Here is a 17,217-nt window from a genome sequence, read left to right as displayed (position 1 = left end):
TTTCTAGGTCCCTCTGGCGTGAGTGTGAGTGCCAGGCTCACACCCGAGGCCCCGCGCGCCGCCCTCCATGACGCTGATGACATTTAAGTACAAATTCAACGTTTAGTCGCAGCCTTCCTGTGACGCCCGACTGCGCTGCAAACTGTGAGGTGCTTTGTCTTGCGCCCCCCTCTCTCTCTCTCTCTCTCTCTCTCTCTCTCTCTCTCTCTCTCTCTCTCTCAAAAAATATTGCGCCTCTTTCCTACTTCCTATACTGCTCATTTTTAATTCAACAACTTAATTATTTTGTTATTAACTTTACTGACCTTTCCATCATCCATGTATCGCTGAGCACTGTAAGAACATATTTTAATTAGTTTCCTCCTATTCGTCCATCACTCCGCATTCCACCCTGTCCCTATCACATATTTCTCGCACCAAGAAGATTAATTTTAACCCCACTGTACTTCCATTTACTAGATTCAGATGATAAGTCCAGGAATCCTTCGCAATCCCCACGAACTTCACCTTCTTGTTAGCGACCGATGACTGCGACTTAGAAGTTACTCAGGATCCCAGAATGCAACGTCAAATAGATTCAGATCCAATAAATTCAGATCCATAAATAAAATCATCAGACAATGTTTCGAATTTTTAAAGAAAGCGCGAAGTCGGAAATTATAATGACGTACAATATCCGTCGTTCGAGACACTGAACGATCACTTGTCAATACAAAAAGAATTGCATCGATTAGAGAAAACGTGCATGAGGGAAAATAGCTGGAACCGATAACGCAACCACGAAAATTCTGTGCACTGCTTTATTGATGGAACAGCAAATATAACTGAGAGAAAAAGGAATAGATGCTCTTACCTGGACATATAAGACACAGACATATCGTTCAGGTAACTATAAAGTATTCTACAGAAAATATCACTTAAGTATATGCTATTTACAGCAACAACGCACTTTGATTTACTTTTAGAAATACCGAGAAACTCTCACTATTTATTCACTCTATGATTATCCCCAAGTCATCTGCTTAATCAATGCATGTTTCCGTAATCTACTGTATGTCCAAGATCGTATCTGAAACTCTTCCTTACTAAGATGTCAGCTCTATCCAATTCAAAAGCCAACGGCGACTTCTAAGCTGGGGGTTTTTTTTTTTTTCGTCGTTAAATGCCACACGCTTCACTTCCAATTACTATTTCCACCGGCCAGTTCACGCCATACTGTTAATAAGAGAGAAAAATTATATGTTGTATGCAGTCATAACCATAAAAAGGGGTTCAGAGAAGGCTGGTATGGGGAACGGGGTCTGGCACAGTGATATTGTAGAAACTGATTGCAAGGGAGGGAGAGTTGTAATATAGGAGTAAGAGGCGACCAATGGAGACTTGGCATCCATAGCACAGGAGGTTGTGGTCTTCTTCCCTTCCCCGACTCTTTTTTACACTTGAATCTGTTGTAACTGTATTCTATATTATCGTTATCATTGTTTCACTGTTGTTATTATTATTATTATTATTACTATTATTTTCATTATTATTATTTATTATTATCATTATTATTATGATTAATATTGTTATTATTATATATTTTTGTTGTTGATGTTGTTATTACCTGCATCGTCGTTGTCATCATCATTGTTATCATTTTCTTTTTCATTATCAGTATGCAGTTGTAGATGATGACGTTAAGATTCGCGTCAAGAGGTTCGGTTCAGCCCCGGCCGTATCACCGCCCCGCGCCCCGGCCCAGCACGCCGCTGGCCGGGCTGAGGCGGCGGAGGGAGACAGCAACACGGCGACGAGTCTTGTGTTGGGCATTGATCTGCGCGCCGCATGGCCTCTCGCTCATTCCCGGTGCTTCGGCGACACCCGCAGGAAGCTGACGAGGCTTCATCGCGAGAGTTTCCCTCGTTATTACGTACTGCAAACTGCTCTCCCGATGCCTGTTTACTGAGATTCCTCACGGAGCCAGGCGCCATGCACGCCCCCTGCACCGTGTTATAGCCAGGTGGTGAACTAATATGCAGAGCCACGGTTTTAGGAAAGTTATGAAAAATACGTCACACTTTGTAGGTCGTGATTTCTTCGTATTACATTTAAATGACATCAAGCGCAAAATTATTTACACACCGTATTATTTTTATTGCGGACACTTAACTTGTTCGCTTCATCACAAAAATGCAGGAGGTGAATGTACGTTTAATGTGTTCCTGCTATTCTTAGCAGTGCAAACACATCAATTATAAACAATAAAGGTTTTCTCGTCGCCGAAAACCGCAAAAGTAGTTCGTAAACTGACAGAATTGAAAAGAAATAAATACACGATTAACACAACTTTGCTATCTTTAGTGCGTTGTACAAACACAGTAATTATAAACACAAAAATTTGCACTCTGCGCCGGTCGAAGATTTATGGCTCGTATAAAAGACCAGAGAAAATAGACTGTACTGTATTACCCATACTGGATGTTCCAATAATTTCCTGCTGTCCCCAATGTATTGTGCGAACATAATGATTTTAAACATCGAATTTGTTATTTTCACTAACGGTCGCAAAAATAGTGCGTTTAGAGTGCCAGAACAGGTGAATAAAAGACTTGATACAATGAACTTTATACTTATACTTAATACAACACTTCAGGTTTCTCCTACCCTGTAAACCCGTGCCGCAGAGGTAAATCGTATAGAGTACTAGAAGATACATGCGAATAGAGGATTATCTAGACCGAATATTCAAACACGTTCCTCCTTTTCTAAATGTATTTGTATAACCTTACCGCAAAAGTAGCTCATGGAAAGTACCGTACACGATTATCTTCACCGAGCATTCCAACGCGTTCCTCCTCCTCTTAACGTACTGGTGTGTCCCTCGGAGGCGGCGGCCCTAAGGCTACCTGGAACGCCCTCAGCCAGAAGAGTTTCCTGCCTTAATCCGCCGTAACTCGCGCTCGGCCGCAATTATTAAGATGTGACACCCGCAGCCTCGGCCCCTCAGCGTGACCTTCCTCCTCGCTGGGAACGCCTTGCCTCAACCACCTCGTTCGGTCTATCGTTTCCAGCTTAAAGGGCCTCGTTTACCTCGGTGTTAACAGGCTAATTTGACTAATCGAAAACCATTGATGCTATCACTGCCCTCAACAACTGCCACTTACGCTCTACCTTTTCCCCTTCCTCCGAGGCTCATGCATAAAAACCTCATCTGGACGCTAAGAATCTGTGACAGCTCCTTTTTGCCTCCCCTTTTTCGCTTTGTTTTTTATTCTTTGTTTTTTCGGAGGGCGGCGTGAGGACGGGGAGCCGGGATCATTAGCAATACTGATGGCGACGCTAATTTTTCCTGCTACAGTGTGGAATGGAGGGCCGGCGGGGCTCAGGACGCGCCCGGCACAACGCTATTTTAGGAGGCGATTAGACCCCCGAAGATAGTCCCGCCGCGACGCTCTCACTCTCTTCGCTCGTGGGCTGCCTGTCGTGTTTGTTTACGACGCTACTTTTTTTTGTCTGGTGTGCATTTTGATCAGAAAGCTTTGCCTCCATGTTGTCTTTTTCTCTCTTGTGTTCTCTTTCGTGTGTGTTTACGTATGAAGCTACTCCCTAGTTTAGCATATATTTCAAGATGTGATTAGACCGTGACACTAATTTTGTCCTCTTCTCTGCCATGCTCTCCGCCGTGTCTATGACTATGCTTTGTTGCCCTAAGTGTATAAATTATGCAGTAAACCCTGGCTTTTTGTTTGTTGCATATCCTGTTAAGATCCTATTAAGATGGCGGCATTAGCGTTGTAAGTATGTTCGAGACCAACAGTAAAACAAGACATTTACATTACTGTCAACTTGTCACCTTTCATGACACTTTTGAACCGAGTGAGTTATTATCATACTCCCGCCCGTTCCCGCTCCAAGCCAAGCGCCACACACCTGCCCACCCTAGTCACCTGTCCCCGAAAAGAGTTTCTTGAATCACCTGTTGTAACATTCAAGGCCAGAAGGGATGCTCTCTGATTTGGCTTTGATCAGCAATTATTTTGTCACCCTAAATAAAACTTGGTAGTATGCTCACAGTCCACTCAGCTTTTTTTTAGGGGGGTTGGGGGGCAGTAAAGAAGGCAGATCAATGACCAAGAAGATACAAAAAAGCCCTCTGGTGCTGTTTAACCTCCTATTCATTTTAGTCAAAATGGGAACTACCTGAGAAAACCCGGAGAAAGTAAACTGTGCATGGTAACCCGCTCATCCCACCTGCCCCCTGGGATAATAGAATCTTGTCTAGCACAGGTTCAAGAACTAAAAAGACGGAGATGAGCGCCGCCGCAACTCTCAGCTTAGCACTTGCTGCCCACTTAACCTTTGCCTTTCTATAATTCATACATACATACTGTTACAAACATACTGAAACAAAAAAAAGGTGGATGTCCAAGGCTCATACATATCCCATCACCGACACCTTACCTTAATTACATTATATAATCAAGAGAAGATTTACTCGTGAATGTGTGCTGAAAAAAAAAAAGGGGGGCATGGTGGTGAGGCGCAGCATTAAATAATACTTTTACCGCAAGTCTTACGTCCGTGCAGTGATACGCTGAGTAAACATTTTGTTGAGGCTCCAGTGTGTATATATTATAATGTTTTCGTTATGTGCTTTATGCAGATTATATGATGTTCAAACAGAAATAAGCGAGTGTAGCACAACTTGGAGCCGAGCTTAATCTCTTAGAAAATGCGCAGCTATTTACATAACTGTTCGGCTGACTGGTATTAGCGCCGCTTCATCGGTGAACAATATAAGCAAATGCAAAAATAGATGGAGAACCTTAAGGTGAAAACATATACTTTTGTGCACCTTTGTTCGAGTTTTCTCGTAAGTACATTAAGAAAAGTGGCAGCGTGCTCATCTGCACACCAATTGACGGCCGTGCTCCCACCTAACCTCGAGGGCGCCATTCTTTCTTACTCGTTACTGTTGCTCTTGCCTTGCTGAAAGATGCTGAGCTCCAATGTGCGGCGGCAATGAAGCAAATGAAACCGTAGGGTATTTCGCTCAGGTTTTAGCTTACAGAACGGAACAAACAGTCAGCAGTCAGGTGAGGCGTCAGAAGCCCTGATGCTGTGTGTCTGTCCCTCTCAGTGCTCCACGCCTTGCCTAGCAGCCTGTGTATCACGTTATCGCCACACCCGCACCTTATAACAAGCCCGGTAAAGGTAGCATACACTGAGAAATAAGCCCCGGCACACCTTACACAATGCTTCTTAACAAGGTTCTCACCGAGCGAAGAGAAAGGCTTGAAAAGAATGAGTTTGCTTATATTCTTCTGTCTGAGCGCCTCCACTCTCGTCCGCTTACACGAATGTTGGTTCCCCTCAGGGCCTCGGGGGCAATAATGATGAGGGCCAGTCGGGGACGGCACGCCATGCACGAGTCGGCGGCGCCAGGCACGGGGCTGCGGCCGGGGCTCGCCGGTGGTGCCGCGAACCAATAATCCCAACAAACGCGGCGTCGTGTTATTGTTTGCGGTGCTCGGCCGAGGCACAAAGACGCCGCGCCGCCCCGCCACTCGGCCTCGCAGCGCTTTCTTCCACTACTTTGTTTTGTATGTTCGTCTGTTATGCTTTCTTTAGAGCGGTGCGCTTTAATTCTTTATCCCGAACAGCGGCATCCCTTGAACTTGTCCTTACAGTATATATGAGAAAATGATGAATGAGGGTTAATCCAAAACTCATCTTACTCAACTCTTCAAGCCCTCCCATAGTTCGGGCTGGCAGAAAGTACTTTTCACTTCACTTTAAAACATTCCATCCATTCACACTCCCCGTCGTGTGGCGCTGACCAGAGGAGACAGGAATCCACGAACACCCATGCGTCGCCCCTTGTCCCTCGGCCCCTTGGCATGTTTACTCGTCACAAACACTGACGCTTAGCAGAAGGAAAGGACAACCATAGCCACGAAAAGACTTCTTGATATCCGTTACTTTCATCGCGTGTCTTGTAATTCCCCGTTCTCGTATAGCCAGTAATTTAGGATGAGTGTCTGATTTGTGATTTATGTCATGTGCACGTGTGAGCTAGAGGGAGAAGTGTGCACGCGTGTTACCTCGGCAATAAAATATGTAAATGAGGGAGTTTAGTAAGACAATCTCTATATCTTTTTTTTTCGTTTATCAACTTTCATTTACTTTTTTCTAGGTGATTATCTGTGTGGTGTACACCGGCTGGTTCGTCCATCCATACAGAGATACAGAAAACTTCAGTGCGATGGCAAATTCTCTCCATCGCGATATTTTATTTTTATTAGCACTTTGTAAACCGCAAAGCAAACAAGGCTGAGGGTGTTCATTCTCGTGTGAAGTTATGGTTTCTTGTTATTATTATTATTTTATTATTATTTTCTTCTTCGTCTTCTTCTTCTTCTTCTTCTTCTTCTTCTTCTTTTTCCTCCTCCTTCTCCTCTTCTACTTCTGCTTTTACTCACCAACTCTCTTTTCTCATTAAGTTTTCCTTTAACTGTATTCAACCAAGACGTAAATAGCAAAGCCGCGTGCCTAAGGGAGACTCTTGTCGTGGGTGACGGAGGGCCGCTGAGAGGGTTCGGGGAAGACACCAGAGGGAGGGAGAGCAGGAAGGATGGAGGGAGAAAGACAAGGGCGTCGAGGCGTGTCGCTTGGCCCTGCTCTTCCTCGGGTCTTCCCTCCTCCGTCTTCATGAATAAACGGCAGTTGTTTCGCCGTCATTGTTTCCAGAACCACGCATGAACTAAAGCCGCACAATGCAAGTCATTTAAAAACGTCCATAATCCACCGCTTCTTGATATTGTTTCCGTGAAGGCCGTCTGTTTACATTCCCGGCAGCCCGGCTCTCGAGGGAGGGTGGGCCGCCGCACGCTGCAGGAGGAGGAGGAGGAAGAGGAGGAGGAGGAGGAGGAGAACGAGAAAGAAAAAGAAGATGAGGAAGAGGAGGAGAGGAGGACGAAGAGGAGGAAGAAGAGGAAGACGAGAAGGAGGAGGAAGACGAGGAGGAGGAGGAGGAGGAGGAAGAATAGGAGGAATAGGAGGACAATGACAAGGAGAACGAAAAAGAGAAAGAAGACGACAAGGAGGAGGGCGAGGAAAAGGAGGAGGACGCGAAGAAGAAACCCAGAAGAGACCGTGTACCTTCCACCACCACCACCTCCACCACCACCACCTCCACCACCACCTCCACCACCACGCCCGACAAGCACACACACACAACATCGAGGAAGGAAAGGAAGGGCATTAGGCGCCTCGTCCGGCCTGTGCACCCCGGCAGGATCGTGCCTCGGTAGCAGCCTCTCACGGCACACAGATCACCTTCCTCTCATTCATCAGGTTCTGCTTTTAGTCATCAAACGGAGTTGGAAACAAACAACCTAATTATAGAAAAGGAATTCCAGTGAGCCGTCCCCTTCGTTTGCCTGTTTGTGTGCCTGTTTTGGCCGTTTGTTTGTCTTTGTCCTTCTGTCTGTCTGTCTGTGGGTGTCTTTCTGTCTCTCTGTCTGTTTGTCTGTGTTTCTGGTTGCATTTATTTATGTAGGTATGTATGTGTGTTTGTGTGATTTCTTTTCTCTCACTTGATTAATTTATCTATGCATTTACTTTCATCTTTGTGTTTATATGAGTGGTTCAATCACTAAAACAGTGGCTCTTAACTTCACCACCACGCCCCCTCTAGAAATGGGTCCCTTCCTCCACACATTCCCCATACATGTACAGAAGTTATTGGCTGAACGAAAAATCAAACGTATCAAACCCGAAAGAAAAGAAGCAGAGAACGTGGCTTACCGACGAGGAGTATTCAGGACGAGTTCCCCCCCCTCCTCCCATGGGTTTCATTGGATAGGGATGGGGTCAACAAGTACAGAAAACGTTAAGTCTGACTAGAATATAGGTTTCGAAAACTAAAGGTAGTAAAAGCCATACTTTTAAATATGTTCTTAAACTTTTCACTATTAGCCCACACTCGTGTTTAAACTTTAGAGAATAACAAATATAGAAAGAGATGTTTCTACTTTTCCTCGAGGGCTCGCGCTCCGCTGGAAATTGCAAAAGCCCCTCTAGGGGAACGCTTCCACCATGTTAAGACCCACTGCACTAAAGGGTGCTGCGCTTGGTTCAGCTGCTGCAGCCTCTATCCAACCCCTCCAACCCTCGCAGGCACCCGTGCCAGCCACCCCAAGCACCTCACACCATTGCTGAAGAACATGCTGCTGCCTCAAGCCGCATAGACCTGACATTGTTATCCTCCCCCTCCCTTCTGCCACCCAGGGCTGTCGCCATTAAAACATCCTGATACGCAGATTATAACCGACTTTGGTGTTCATGGATTTCACAAATAAAAACAAAAGATTAGATAACTACCAAACCGGACAGCTTAAATCGTGTAGCTCAGCCAAGGGTACTAAAGAGAACTGCCTCTCACCCTGCAAATCTGCCATGAACAAGGCGGTGCAATACCTGGTAGTCCTCCTAACAGGGCTCGTTGAGACAAAGCGTTAATGCACGGGTCGTTAGACAGTTACTTGATAGCGGAACTCTACATATTGGGTCGCCACCTCCAGAAGACAGATCGAGAGAATTGCATCACTGTACGCACTCTCTCCTCCCGAAATTGACCGTTCTTCAGGCCAATAGTTCTTTTTTTTTTGCCGGAGTAATACACAGCGGAGTCCTTTTTGTTTATTTTTTGGTTTTGGTTTTGCATTTGCGCTGCTTCCATTGCTGTTAAAAAAAAGGCGTGCAACCGGGTTGTGAGGGAAGTGCATATAGGCCTAAACTGGGTCGCAGCACGGTGAGGTTTACAGACCATTACCGCATATTAACGACGAAGGTGAAGAGAGACAGACGGAGCGGGGATTGAGGGCCCTGTCGAGACGGAAGGTTGGGCGTGACAGGTGTCCAGTGTGAGAGAAGGGAGCGAGGGAGCAAGGGAGGGAGGTAGAGTATGAGAGAAGGAAATCAAAGAAGCAAAGGAGTGACTGAAGAAGGGCGGATGGGAGGGAGGTTATGCAGGCAGCAGGAAAAGAATAAAAGAGAGGAAGGTAATGGATGATAGGAAGAAGGAGGAAAAGCATAAGAGACAGGGAGGTACGTAATAGATGATGGAAAGAGAAAACGATACAATAGGGAAAGAGGGAGCCAGGAAAGGATGGAAAAGTAGGAAAAAATTAATAAGGGAGAGAGGAAGACAGGAAGGAACAGCAAGGGAGGGAGAAGAGGCGTGAGAAAAGGAGGGAGCCAGGAAGGGACGGCAAGGTAGGGAGAGAGGAAGGAGGAGCAGTATGACGTTTGCTTCCCCTTCCGAGACACCTTGTCGTAAAGATGGGGCGGCGGCGGCAGGTGAGCGGCCCGTGCCTCCTCGCCGCCACTCGCCCCCAACACGCTGCGTCACCTGTCCGCCTGGCCTCGGCTCCCCATTGGTCACCCGCCGACAAAACACGTTAACCATTAAATTGTTTCCTTCCCCACATGATTTTTTTTCTCTCCTTTATTCATCCAAACAGTTTTTTTTCCTGCCGGCCTAGTTGTTTACTCTTGTGTGTATGAATTTGGAAGACAAGGTAGACAGCTGATGAAAATGATAGCTTATTTTTTTACTGGGCCTCTCAGAAGGGAGAAGTCAACGACAGACAAATATGGGTTGCTTACTTTCTACACATAGTCGCATACTCCTATCTACGAAAAAGTTACATAATAAATCAGTATCTCCTCCTTACTACAACTTGAACACTTTTAAGAAGACATCTCTAAATTTTTCATCTTTTTAACTCGTTTTCTTTTCAAGGGAGCACTATTTTGCGAGTTTTCTTTTTTCTTTTTTTTTCATTTTTGTCCCTGACCAGCCTTTGTTACTGTAAAAAAAAAGTCAATATGAATCTTTTAGCAAAACAAATAAAGAAGTGTTTTCCCCCGCTAGAGCGTAGGGCATGAGGGAGGACCAATTCTACATATCAACTTGAATTTCTTATCTTACAAAGGACGTTTTCTCTCTTCAGCAGCACATGTGGAGAGAGACGAAAAGGAGAGAAGGAGGAAGAAAACTAGGACTAGGAATAGGAATAGGAGGAGGAGGAGGAGGAGGAGGAGGAGGAAACCTAACCTAACCTAACCTAACCTAACCTAAGGAGGAGGAGGAGGAGGAAGAGGAAGAGGAAGAGGAGGAGGAGGAGGAGAAGGAGGAGGAGAAGGAGGAGGAGGAGGAGGAGGAGGAAACCTAACCTAACCTAACCTAACCTAAGGAGGAGGAGGAGGAGGAAGAGGAAGAGGAAGAGGAGGAGGAGGAGGAGAAGGAGGAGGAAGAGGAGCAAAATAAATAGTTATGATTGCTGTGGCAATAATGACCCATTCTACAAATCCCCATCAATCCCCTAGCAAGCCATCTAATAAATAACGCTTTTTCTCCTCCCCGCCAGGGCGCAGCACATGAGGGACTACCCGGACTACAAGTACCGCCCCCGGAGGAAGCCAAAGACGCTGAAGAAGGACGGCTACCCCTACAGCTTCCCCTACCTGCCCACGGCCCTCGACCCCCTCAGGTAAGGATGGTGCTGACAGGTGTTCTCTTCCTCTCCTTCATCAGCCGTTGAATTATCGCAAAGTGTTCGGTGATTTCCCGTTTTGAATTGGTTTATTTATATTGATTGTTGTATCGTTATTTTACCGATCGCCTTTTTTTCATGACTTCTTCTTATTCTTATCTCCGACTCATTTTCCAGCTTCTTTTTTTTTTTTTTGTTTCTCCTCATTCCTCTTTTTTTCCTGTTCTCTTTTTTTATTTCTTATTCGTTTTCCTTATTCTCCTTCTCTTCCTCCTATTCTTCCTTTATGTTTTTCTTTTAACCTCCTCTTTCGTTGTTTTCTTCTACTTCGTCTTCTTGATATTATTATTATTATTATCATTATTATTATTATTATTATTATTATTATTATTATTATTATTATTATTATTATTATTATTATTATTATTATTATTATTATTATTATTATTATTATTATTATTATTATTATTATTATTATTATTATTATTATTATTATTACCATTACTATTCAGCTTCCTCTTCATCAGCATCTTATTTTTCCTCTTCTTTTTCGTCTTCAACTTCATCTAATTTTCATCTTCATCTGCAACTCTTTACGCTCGCTCTTACACTTTTCTTCCACCGTCCCAGTCACCATAACCACCGATGCTACTCACACCTCCTCCTCCTCCTCCTCCTCCTCCTCTCCACACTCACGCCCCAGCACCTACACCCATCAGCTCCTCACATCCTCACGCTGACAGCCTCGCAAAGAGAACAAACTTGTCATTCGCCTTGACGTGTGTTGCCGTCCCTTCCCCTCAGCTGCGTCAGGACAACCTTATATCCCCTCGAGTATATATATATTTTTTTTACAGCAGAGGAGACAGTGCAAGGGCGTAAAAAAATAAGTTAATGAAAAAAAGCCCGCCACTTACTGCTCCTAAATAGAGTAGAGTGGCCAAAAAGATATATAGATTTTACTACTACAGGCCACTCAGCACTTTGATCCGGTTAGTGAACACGTAAAAGAATGTTCCGATGTCTTTAGTCCAGCTGGAATGACTGTGTTAAACCGGCGACTATTCCGTGAGACTGACTCGACATATATTACCCGTGTATTCCGTCAATTCCAACTCCGGCAATACGGGCATGTGGCACACTACCCACAAGCCGACCCTGCTCATCGGGTTGTTTCTTTAAGACACAACCCAGAGTGGATGATGCCAAGGAGACGCCCAAAGAGTTCGTAGCTTAAGCAAGTCGATAGATCCTGCCAGGAGGTACTTCAGATGACAAGGGGCCTGCTTGGAGACTTGCCCGAAGCTTGGCGTCATGGGGTGGGCCAGGTGACGCGCCTCCCGACGTATACTCCATTGATTGATTGATTGATTGATGTCTTTATTGCGTTGTGTCAGGACAGTCTTGCATCGCCTCACTGTGTTGTTAAAGGAAATTTGGGGCTCAGAGATTCATCACCATCATCATCATCATTATCATCGTCGTCATCGTCATCGTCGTCATTATCATCGTCAGTCATTATTTGTGCACTGTAAGAAAAAGATCTCTCCAAGCTTTATTTTCTTTCTCTTGCTTTCTCCAGACCGATGCAAACAGCATAAAGATGTATTTTTTATTGCATTTCTTCGCCGTCACTAACGAGCTTGCACGAGCCCCGGATCATGAGAGGTGCTCGTGTTCCTGCCCGTCTCTGGATCACTACCACCACCATCACCTCCACGCCACGCACCCTCACCCCCCAACCCAGCATCTCGTGTCTCCGGGCTGCGGGGTGAGGCGGCGCGGGAGACGGATGGCAAGATTGATGGCTGGATGGATAGATAACAGTTTGGTTGGCTCACTGACTGACTGACTAATTAAAATCAGACTGGTGATAACATTCTGACGGCGCCGCTCCAACAAGCTGCCAATATTGACCAACGGGACCACTGGACGGCCGGAGTGACGCGGACTCGGCTAAGTGGCTGTCACCTGGCGAGCGTCTGTCTCTCCGTCTCTCACTGTCTGCGTCGCCTTTGTCTCCCGCGAGGCCCTTTTTCGCTCCTCCAGCTGTCTTCGGCGCCTCAACATTTCGCCACAACCATCCGCTCTTTTTTTAGGTTATCTGGTGTTCTCCCGCCGTCTCCAACCCCGATTTTTGTTTTTTACGGGAAACAAACGGAAATATTGTTGTTGTGGTGTTCCGTATTATCATTTCAAGGACATACAGACAGACAGACAGATAGACAGACACTTTTACACACACACACACACACACACACACACACACACACACACACACACACACACTCGTCAGGAAACAGCAGCGTTACGGGAAAGGTCTCCACAAGTGATATCATTCTCCTAAGTCTGTGTTGCCCGACTACCGTATCGTCTCACCCGAGGCTAGGTTGATGGAGTAACATGCCAATAATAGTATGTATGGACGACTTGGCTACATTTAAAAGTGATCTGCAGTGTATGGGATTTCAAAAAGGCACCCCACTCTCAGTACCCACTTTTATTTTTACAGCAGAGGAGACAGTGCAAGGGCGTAAAAAAATAAAAAAATAAAAAATAAAAAATAATGAAAAAAAAGCACGCTACTTACTGCTCCTACCCACTTAACTACCGACACTTAAAACCGAAGCTGGGAAGGTGAAAGGAAATAGATGAAAGCATAGTTTCCATTTTTACCTTTCGTTCTCTTGAAATATAAGAAAATATAGGATTACTACCTCTAAACTGAATGAGCAAGGAGCCTTGTGTAGTGTTAGGATACAAGGCATTGTGGCTCGGAGTTTGATCCCAAAATATTTTTATTCATTTATAAAGTTGACAAAACCACGGCACTGGATCCTTTGCCAGTTCAGCAGTCAGTGTATAAAGGGTCTGGTGATGAATGCGTGCATGTGCGTGTGTGTATGTGTGTGTGTGTGTGTGTGTGTGTGTGTGTGTGTGTGTGTGTGTGTGTGTGTGTGTGTGTGTATGTGTTTGGGTGGGTGGGTGGGTTTGGGCTCACCTCTGTCTGTGTGTGTACATGTATGTATGTGCGTGAGATAGTATCGAATGTGTGGGTAACCTGTTCCCGCGGCCTCCCATACGGCACGCCTCGCCTTTGTGGCCTCATTGTGGTCTTCATAGAAAATCGATGCCACAAGACTGGAGACGTCACAGTGGCGGCCGGCGACATCAATGCCTGTTAAGCTGAGCATCCAGTGAGTCCTTTCAGCGTCACCATTATTTAATGACACGGGTGACGCCGCGAACCACTCCACACTGTCACGTCCGCCGCCCTATTCATGTCAAGGATGTTATATAGTCTGCCGCTGTCCATTGAATTTTTGTGGCGACCATTCATGGCCATTGTTTGGAAACTTTTTTTGTTACTCTCATTGTTGATGTCCGTCTGTGTGTATGCGTGTATTTGTGTGTTTGTGTGATTGTGTGATTGGGAAAGAGAGAAAAAAGGGGGGGGAGGGTCTTTTATGTGTGGTTGTGTGGGGGCAGAGGGTATGCTTGTGTGTGTGTGTGTGTGTGTGTGTGTGTGTGTGTGTGTGTGTGTGTGTGTGTGTCTGTATTGTCGTATGCTTGTTGTGTATGTGCATGCCTGTTTTGTGAGTTTTCAATATAAAAACAAATACAACCAAAGGCTTAATTGATAGTTTGACAGAGAATGGAGAGGAGAGTGGACGTGCATAGAGAGAGCCAGTGTGTTGCAGCCGCTGTGTTGTCTGTGCATTGTGTGTGTGTGTGTGTGTGTGTGTGTGTGTGTGTGTACTGTTGTGCATTAATGTAAAACTAAGCGGGTGAAACACAAATGAATGAAAGCAGAGTTATGGTGACAGATATTGTGATAATGCTGTAATAATGGTGGTGATGGTGATGGTGGTGGTGCTGGTGGTGGTGGTGGTGGTGGTGGTGGTGATGGTGTTTATGGTAGATGTCACAGTATTGGTGGTGGTGGTGGTGGTGGTGGTGATGGTGGTGGTGGTGTTTATGGTAGATGTCACAGTATTGGTGGTGGTGGAGGTGGTGGTGGTGGTGGTGGTGGTAGGCGTGTCGAAGAGCCGGACGTCCGTTGTGGGTGCTGGTACACACACACACACACACACACACACACACACACACACACACTGAACCACAACAACGCGGCGAAGTAAAGGAAATGAAAACCTGTATCATATTATTTCAGGAGTATAAGTAACGTTCGCGGTTGTCTCTCAATCATGAAACTATTTTTTTTACTCCATCATTCATATAATTTTTCCCCGAACGGATTTTTCTTTCCCATTGTCTCATGAAGTAGCTTCGTATACGTCTTTCGGTCTTTAATCTTGTGTGTGATTTCCTTTAACACGGCTATTGATAACGATACTGCATGCACCTTAAAACCAACTCACTTTTTAGTAGAAGAGTTTATCCGTTACAGGTTGAGCTTATCACTTTAGTTAATTGGGTGATTGTAGTTTATTTGGTAGGTAAACTTAATGCATGTGACTTTTTTTGTCGAGAACATCCCTAAAGACAAAGTTCATTCATATGTATGTTTCCATTTCATTGCTTGCGATGTAAAATAGAAGTCTCTCTCTCGATATCTATCTGTCTATATCTATCTATCTATCTATCTATCTATCTGTCTGTCTGCCTATCGGTCGATCTATCTATCTGTCGATCTTTCTCTCTATCTCTCTATCTCTCTATCTATCTATCCATCTATCTATATCTATATCTATATCTATCTATCTATCTATCTATATTTATCTATCTATCTATCTATCTATCTATCTATCTATCTATCTATCTATATATATATATATATATATATATATATATATATATATATATATATATATATATCTATATATATATATCAAACAGCAAAAGAGAGTTCCGATCCTCTTCCAGCCCCTAGGCCTAAGATCCACTATACCGAGCTCGTCCCAGCAAGCCTCATTTCACCCTCCCTTCCGCACGCAGGCACCACCTCCCTCACGCATTACATCATCACTTCTCTCCACACAACTCTTATGGTTTACACAGCCATCAGTTCTAAGAATCAGACCCCTCCACTATCAGCAGGCACAACGCCCTCCCACGCACCCACCTGCAGCAGACAGACAGACAACAAAGATCACCAATAAACACGTGAATGGACGCAGCACAAAGAAGAATGTCTGAAAAACGCCTCATTGTAGGGGAGACAAAGGTGGAATGTCGGGGTGGTGCGGAGTGGAGTGTCGCGTTAGAGGGGAGGGGGGGAAGAGGGTTGTCGTGACTGGGGGAAGGGGGAAGCGGCGGGCGGAGGAGTTCATGTGTGTGTGTCGCTCCCATAATTATTTCGCAATGTTATTTTTGGGTGGAGGACTCGGGCACAAAAGGTAATCGTTGCCCATAAATAGTCCAAAGGGAAAGTCCACAGCTATGAAAGGGTTTTAGGTCTCCATTTCGTATTTTATGGGATCGAGGTCACGTCCATTATTCATCCCCCGCCGGTGCGCTGTACCGCGTCAGTGGGGCGGCCCGATGTTTGGGGTTCCGCATCACCGCCCCCACAGAGCCGGGCGCCGTTCGATACATGTCACTGTTTTGAGTCACTTGTGTGCTTGGGAGGCTCGTTACTTAAATAAATAGAGAAGATAAAGGTGTCACGGTTCTTATAATGTGTTGCATCTCCGTGAGTGGCGTTCGATACACACTGGTTTGAGTAACTTGTGTGCTTGAGAGGGTCGTTATAATGTATACTGTGGTAGATACAGAGGACGAGGATATATCACGGTACTTATAGAGGATGTTGGTTAATAAATACAGAGGATAAGGTTGTCACGATTCTTATAAACTATAGGATGTTGGATGTTTCCGGCTGGACGACGTTCTGTACACACTGTTATGAGTTACTTTTGTGCCTGTGAGTCGTTACTTCAATAAATACAGAGGATAAGGTTCTGTCACGGTTCTCATAAATTATAGGATGTTGGATATCTACGGCTGGGCGGGGTCCGATACATATCACTATTTTGAGTCACTTGTGTGCTTGGAGAGAGTCGTTACTTTGATAGATACAGGGGATAAAAGTATGTCACGGTCCTTATAGGGTGTTGGATCTTTTCGGCTAAACAACGCTCAATAGACACTGTTTTATGCCATTTGTGTGCTTCAAAGGGTCGTTACTTCGGTAAATATATAGGATAGGGTCGTGTCACGGTTCTTATATATGGGTGTTGGATCTCTACGGCTAAACAACGCTCAATAGACACTGTTTTATGCCATTTGTGTGCTTGAAAGGGTCGTTACTTCAATAAATATATAGGATAGGGTTGTGTCACGGTTCTTATATGCATGGGGTGTTGGATCTCTACGGTCGAGCGACGCCCAGGAGTCACATGTCTGCTCGGGGTAAATGTTTGTGAAGTTAATGTGGTTTTTTGACACCAATAGAAGTACAGAGACGGAAATTAGGAGATCAAGCACTTCCCTCCATAGCTAGACGCCAGATGGACAGCGTTAAGACAGTGATTTGATTCTCCATCGTGCTTAAGAGGAACGTCACAAAAATAAGCGCAAGGAAATGAGGGTTTGTCACGATCCAAGCGGCGTCAAGGGCACAGACAGTAACGAGGAGGAGGAGGAGCATTGCGTGGAGGCTGATGTGACGAGCATGGATGAATGACGGCGACCCATAGATCTATATTTC

General features: G+C 45.1%; 1 protein-coding gene across 1 annotated transcript in view; it reads left to right on the top strand.

The window, feature by feature from the left end:
- LOC126998968 (transcription factor sox-3-like) overlaps window positions 1-17,217 on the top strand; it is a 63,192-nt gene that overhangs the window by 26,837 nt on the left and 19,138 nt on the right. Inside the window, exon 2 of the mRNA XM_050861266.1 lies at window positions 10,419-10,541. Coding sequence (XP_050717223.1) covers window positions 10,419-10,541 — 123 coding nt within the window. The remainder of the gene's footprint in view (window positions 1-10,418; window positions 10,542-17,217) is intronic.

Source organism: Eriocheir sinensis, chromosome 15 (assembly GCF_024679095.1).
Source record: "Eriocheir sinensis breed Jianghai 21 chromosome 15, ASM2467909v1, whole genome shotgun sequence".
In the NCBI taxonomy this organism is placed as follows: domain Eukaryota; kingdom Metazoa; phylum Arthropoda; class Malacostraca; order Decapoda; family Varunidae; genus Eriocheir; species Eriocheir sinensis.
This window is presented reverse-complemented; position numbering and strand designations above follow the sequence as displayed.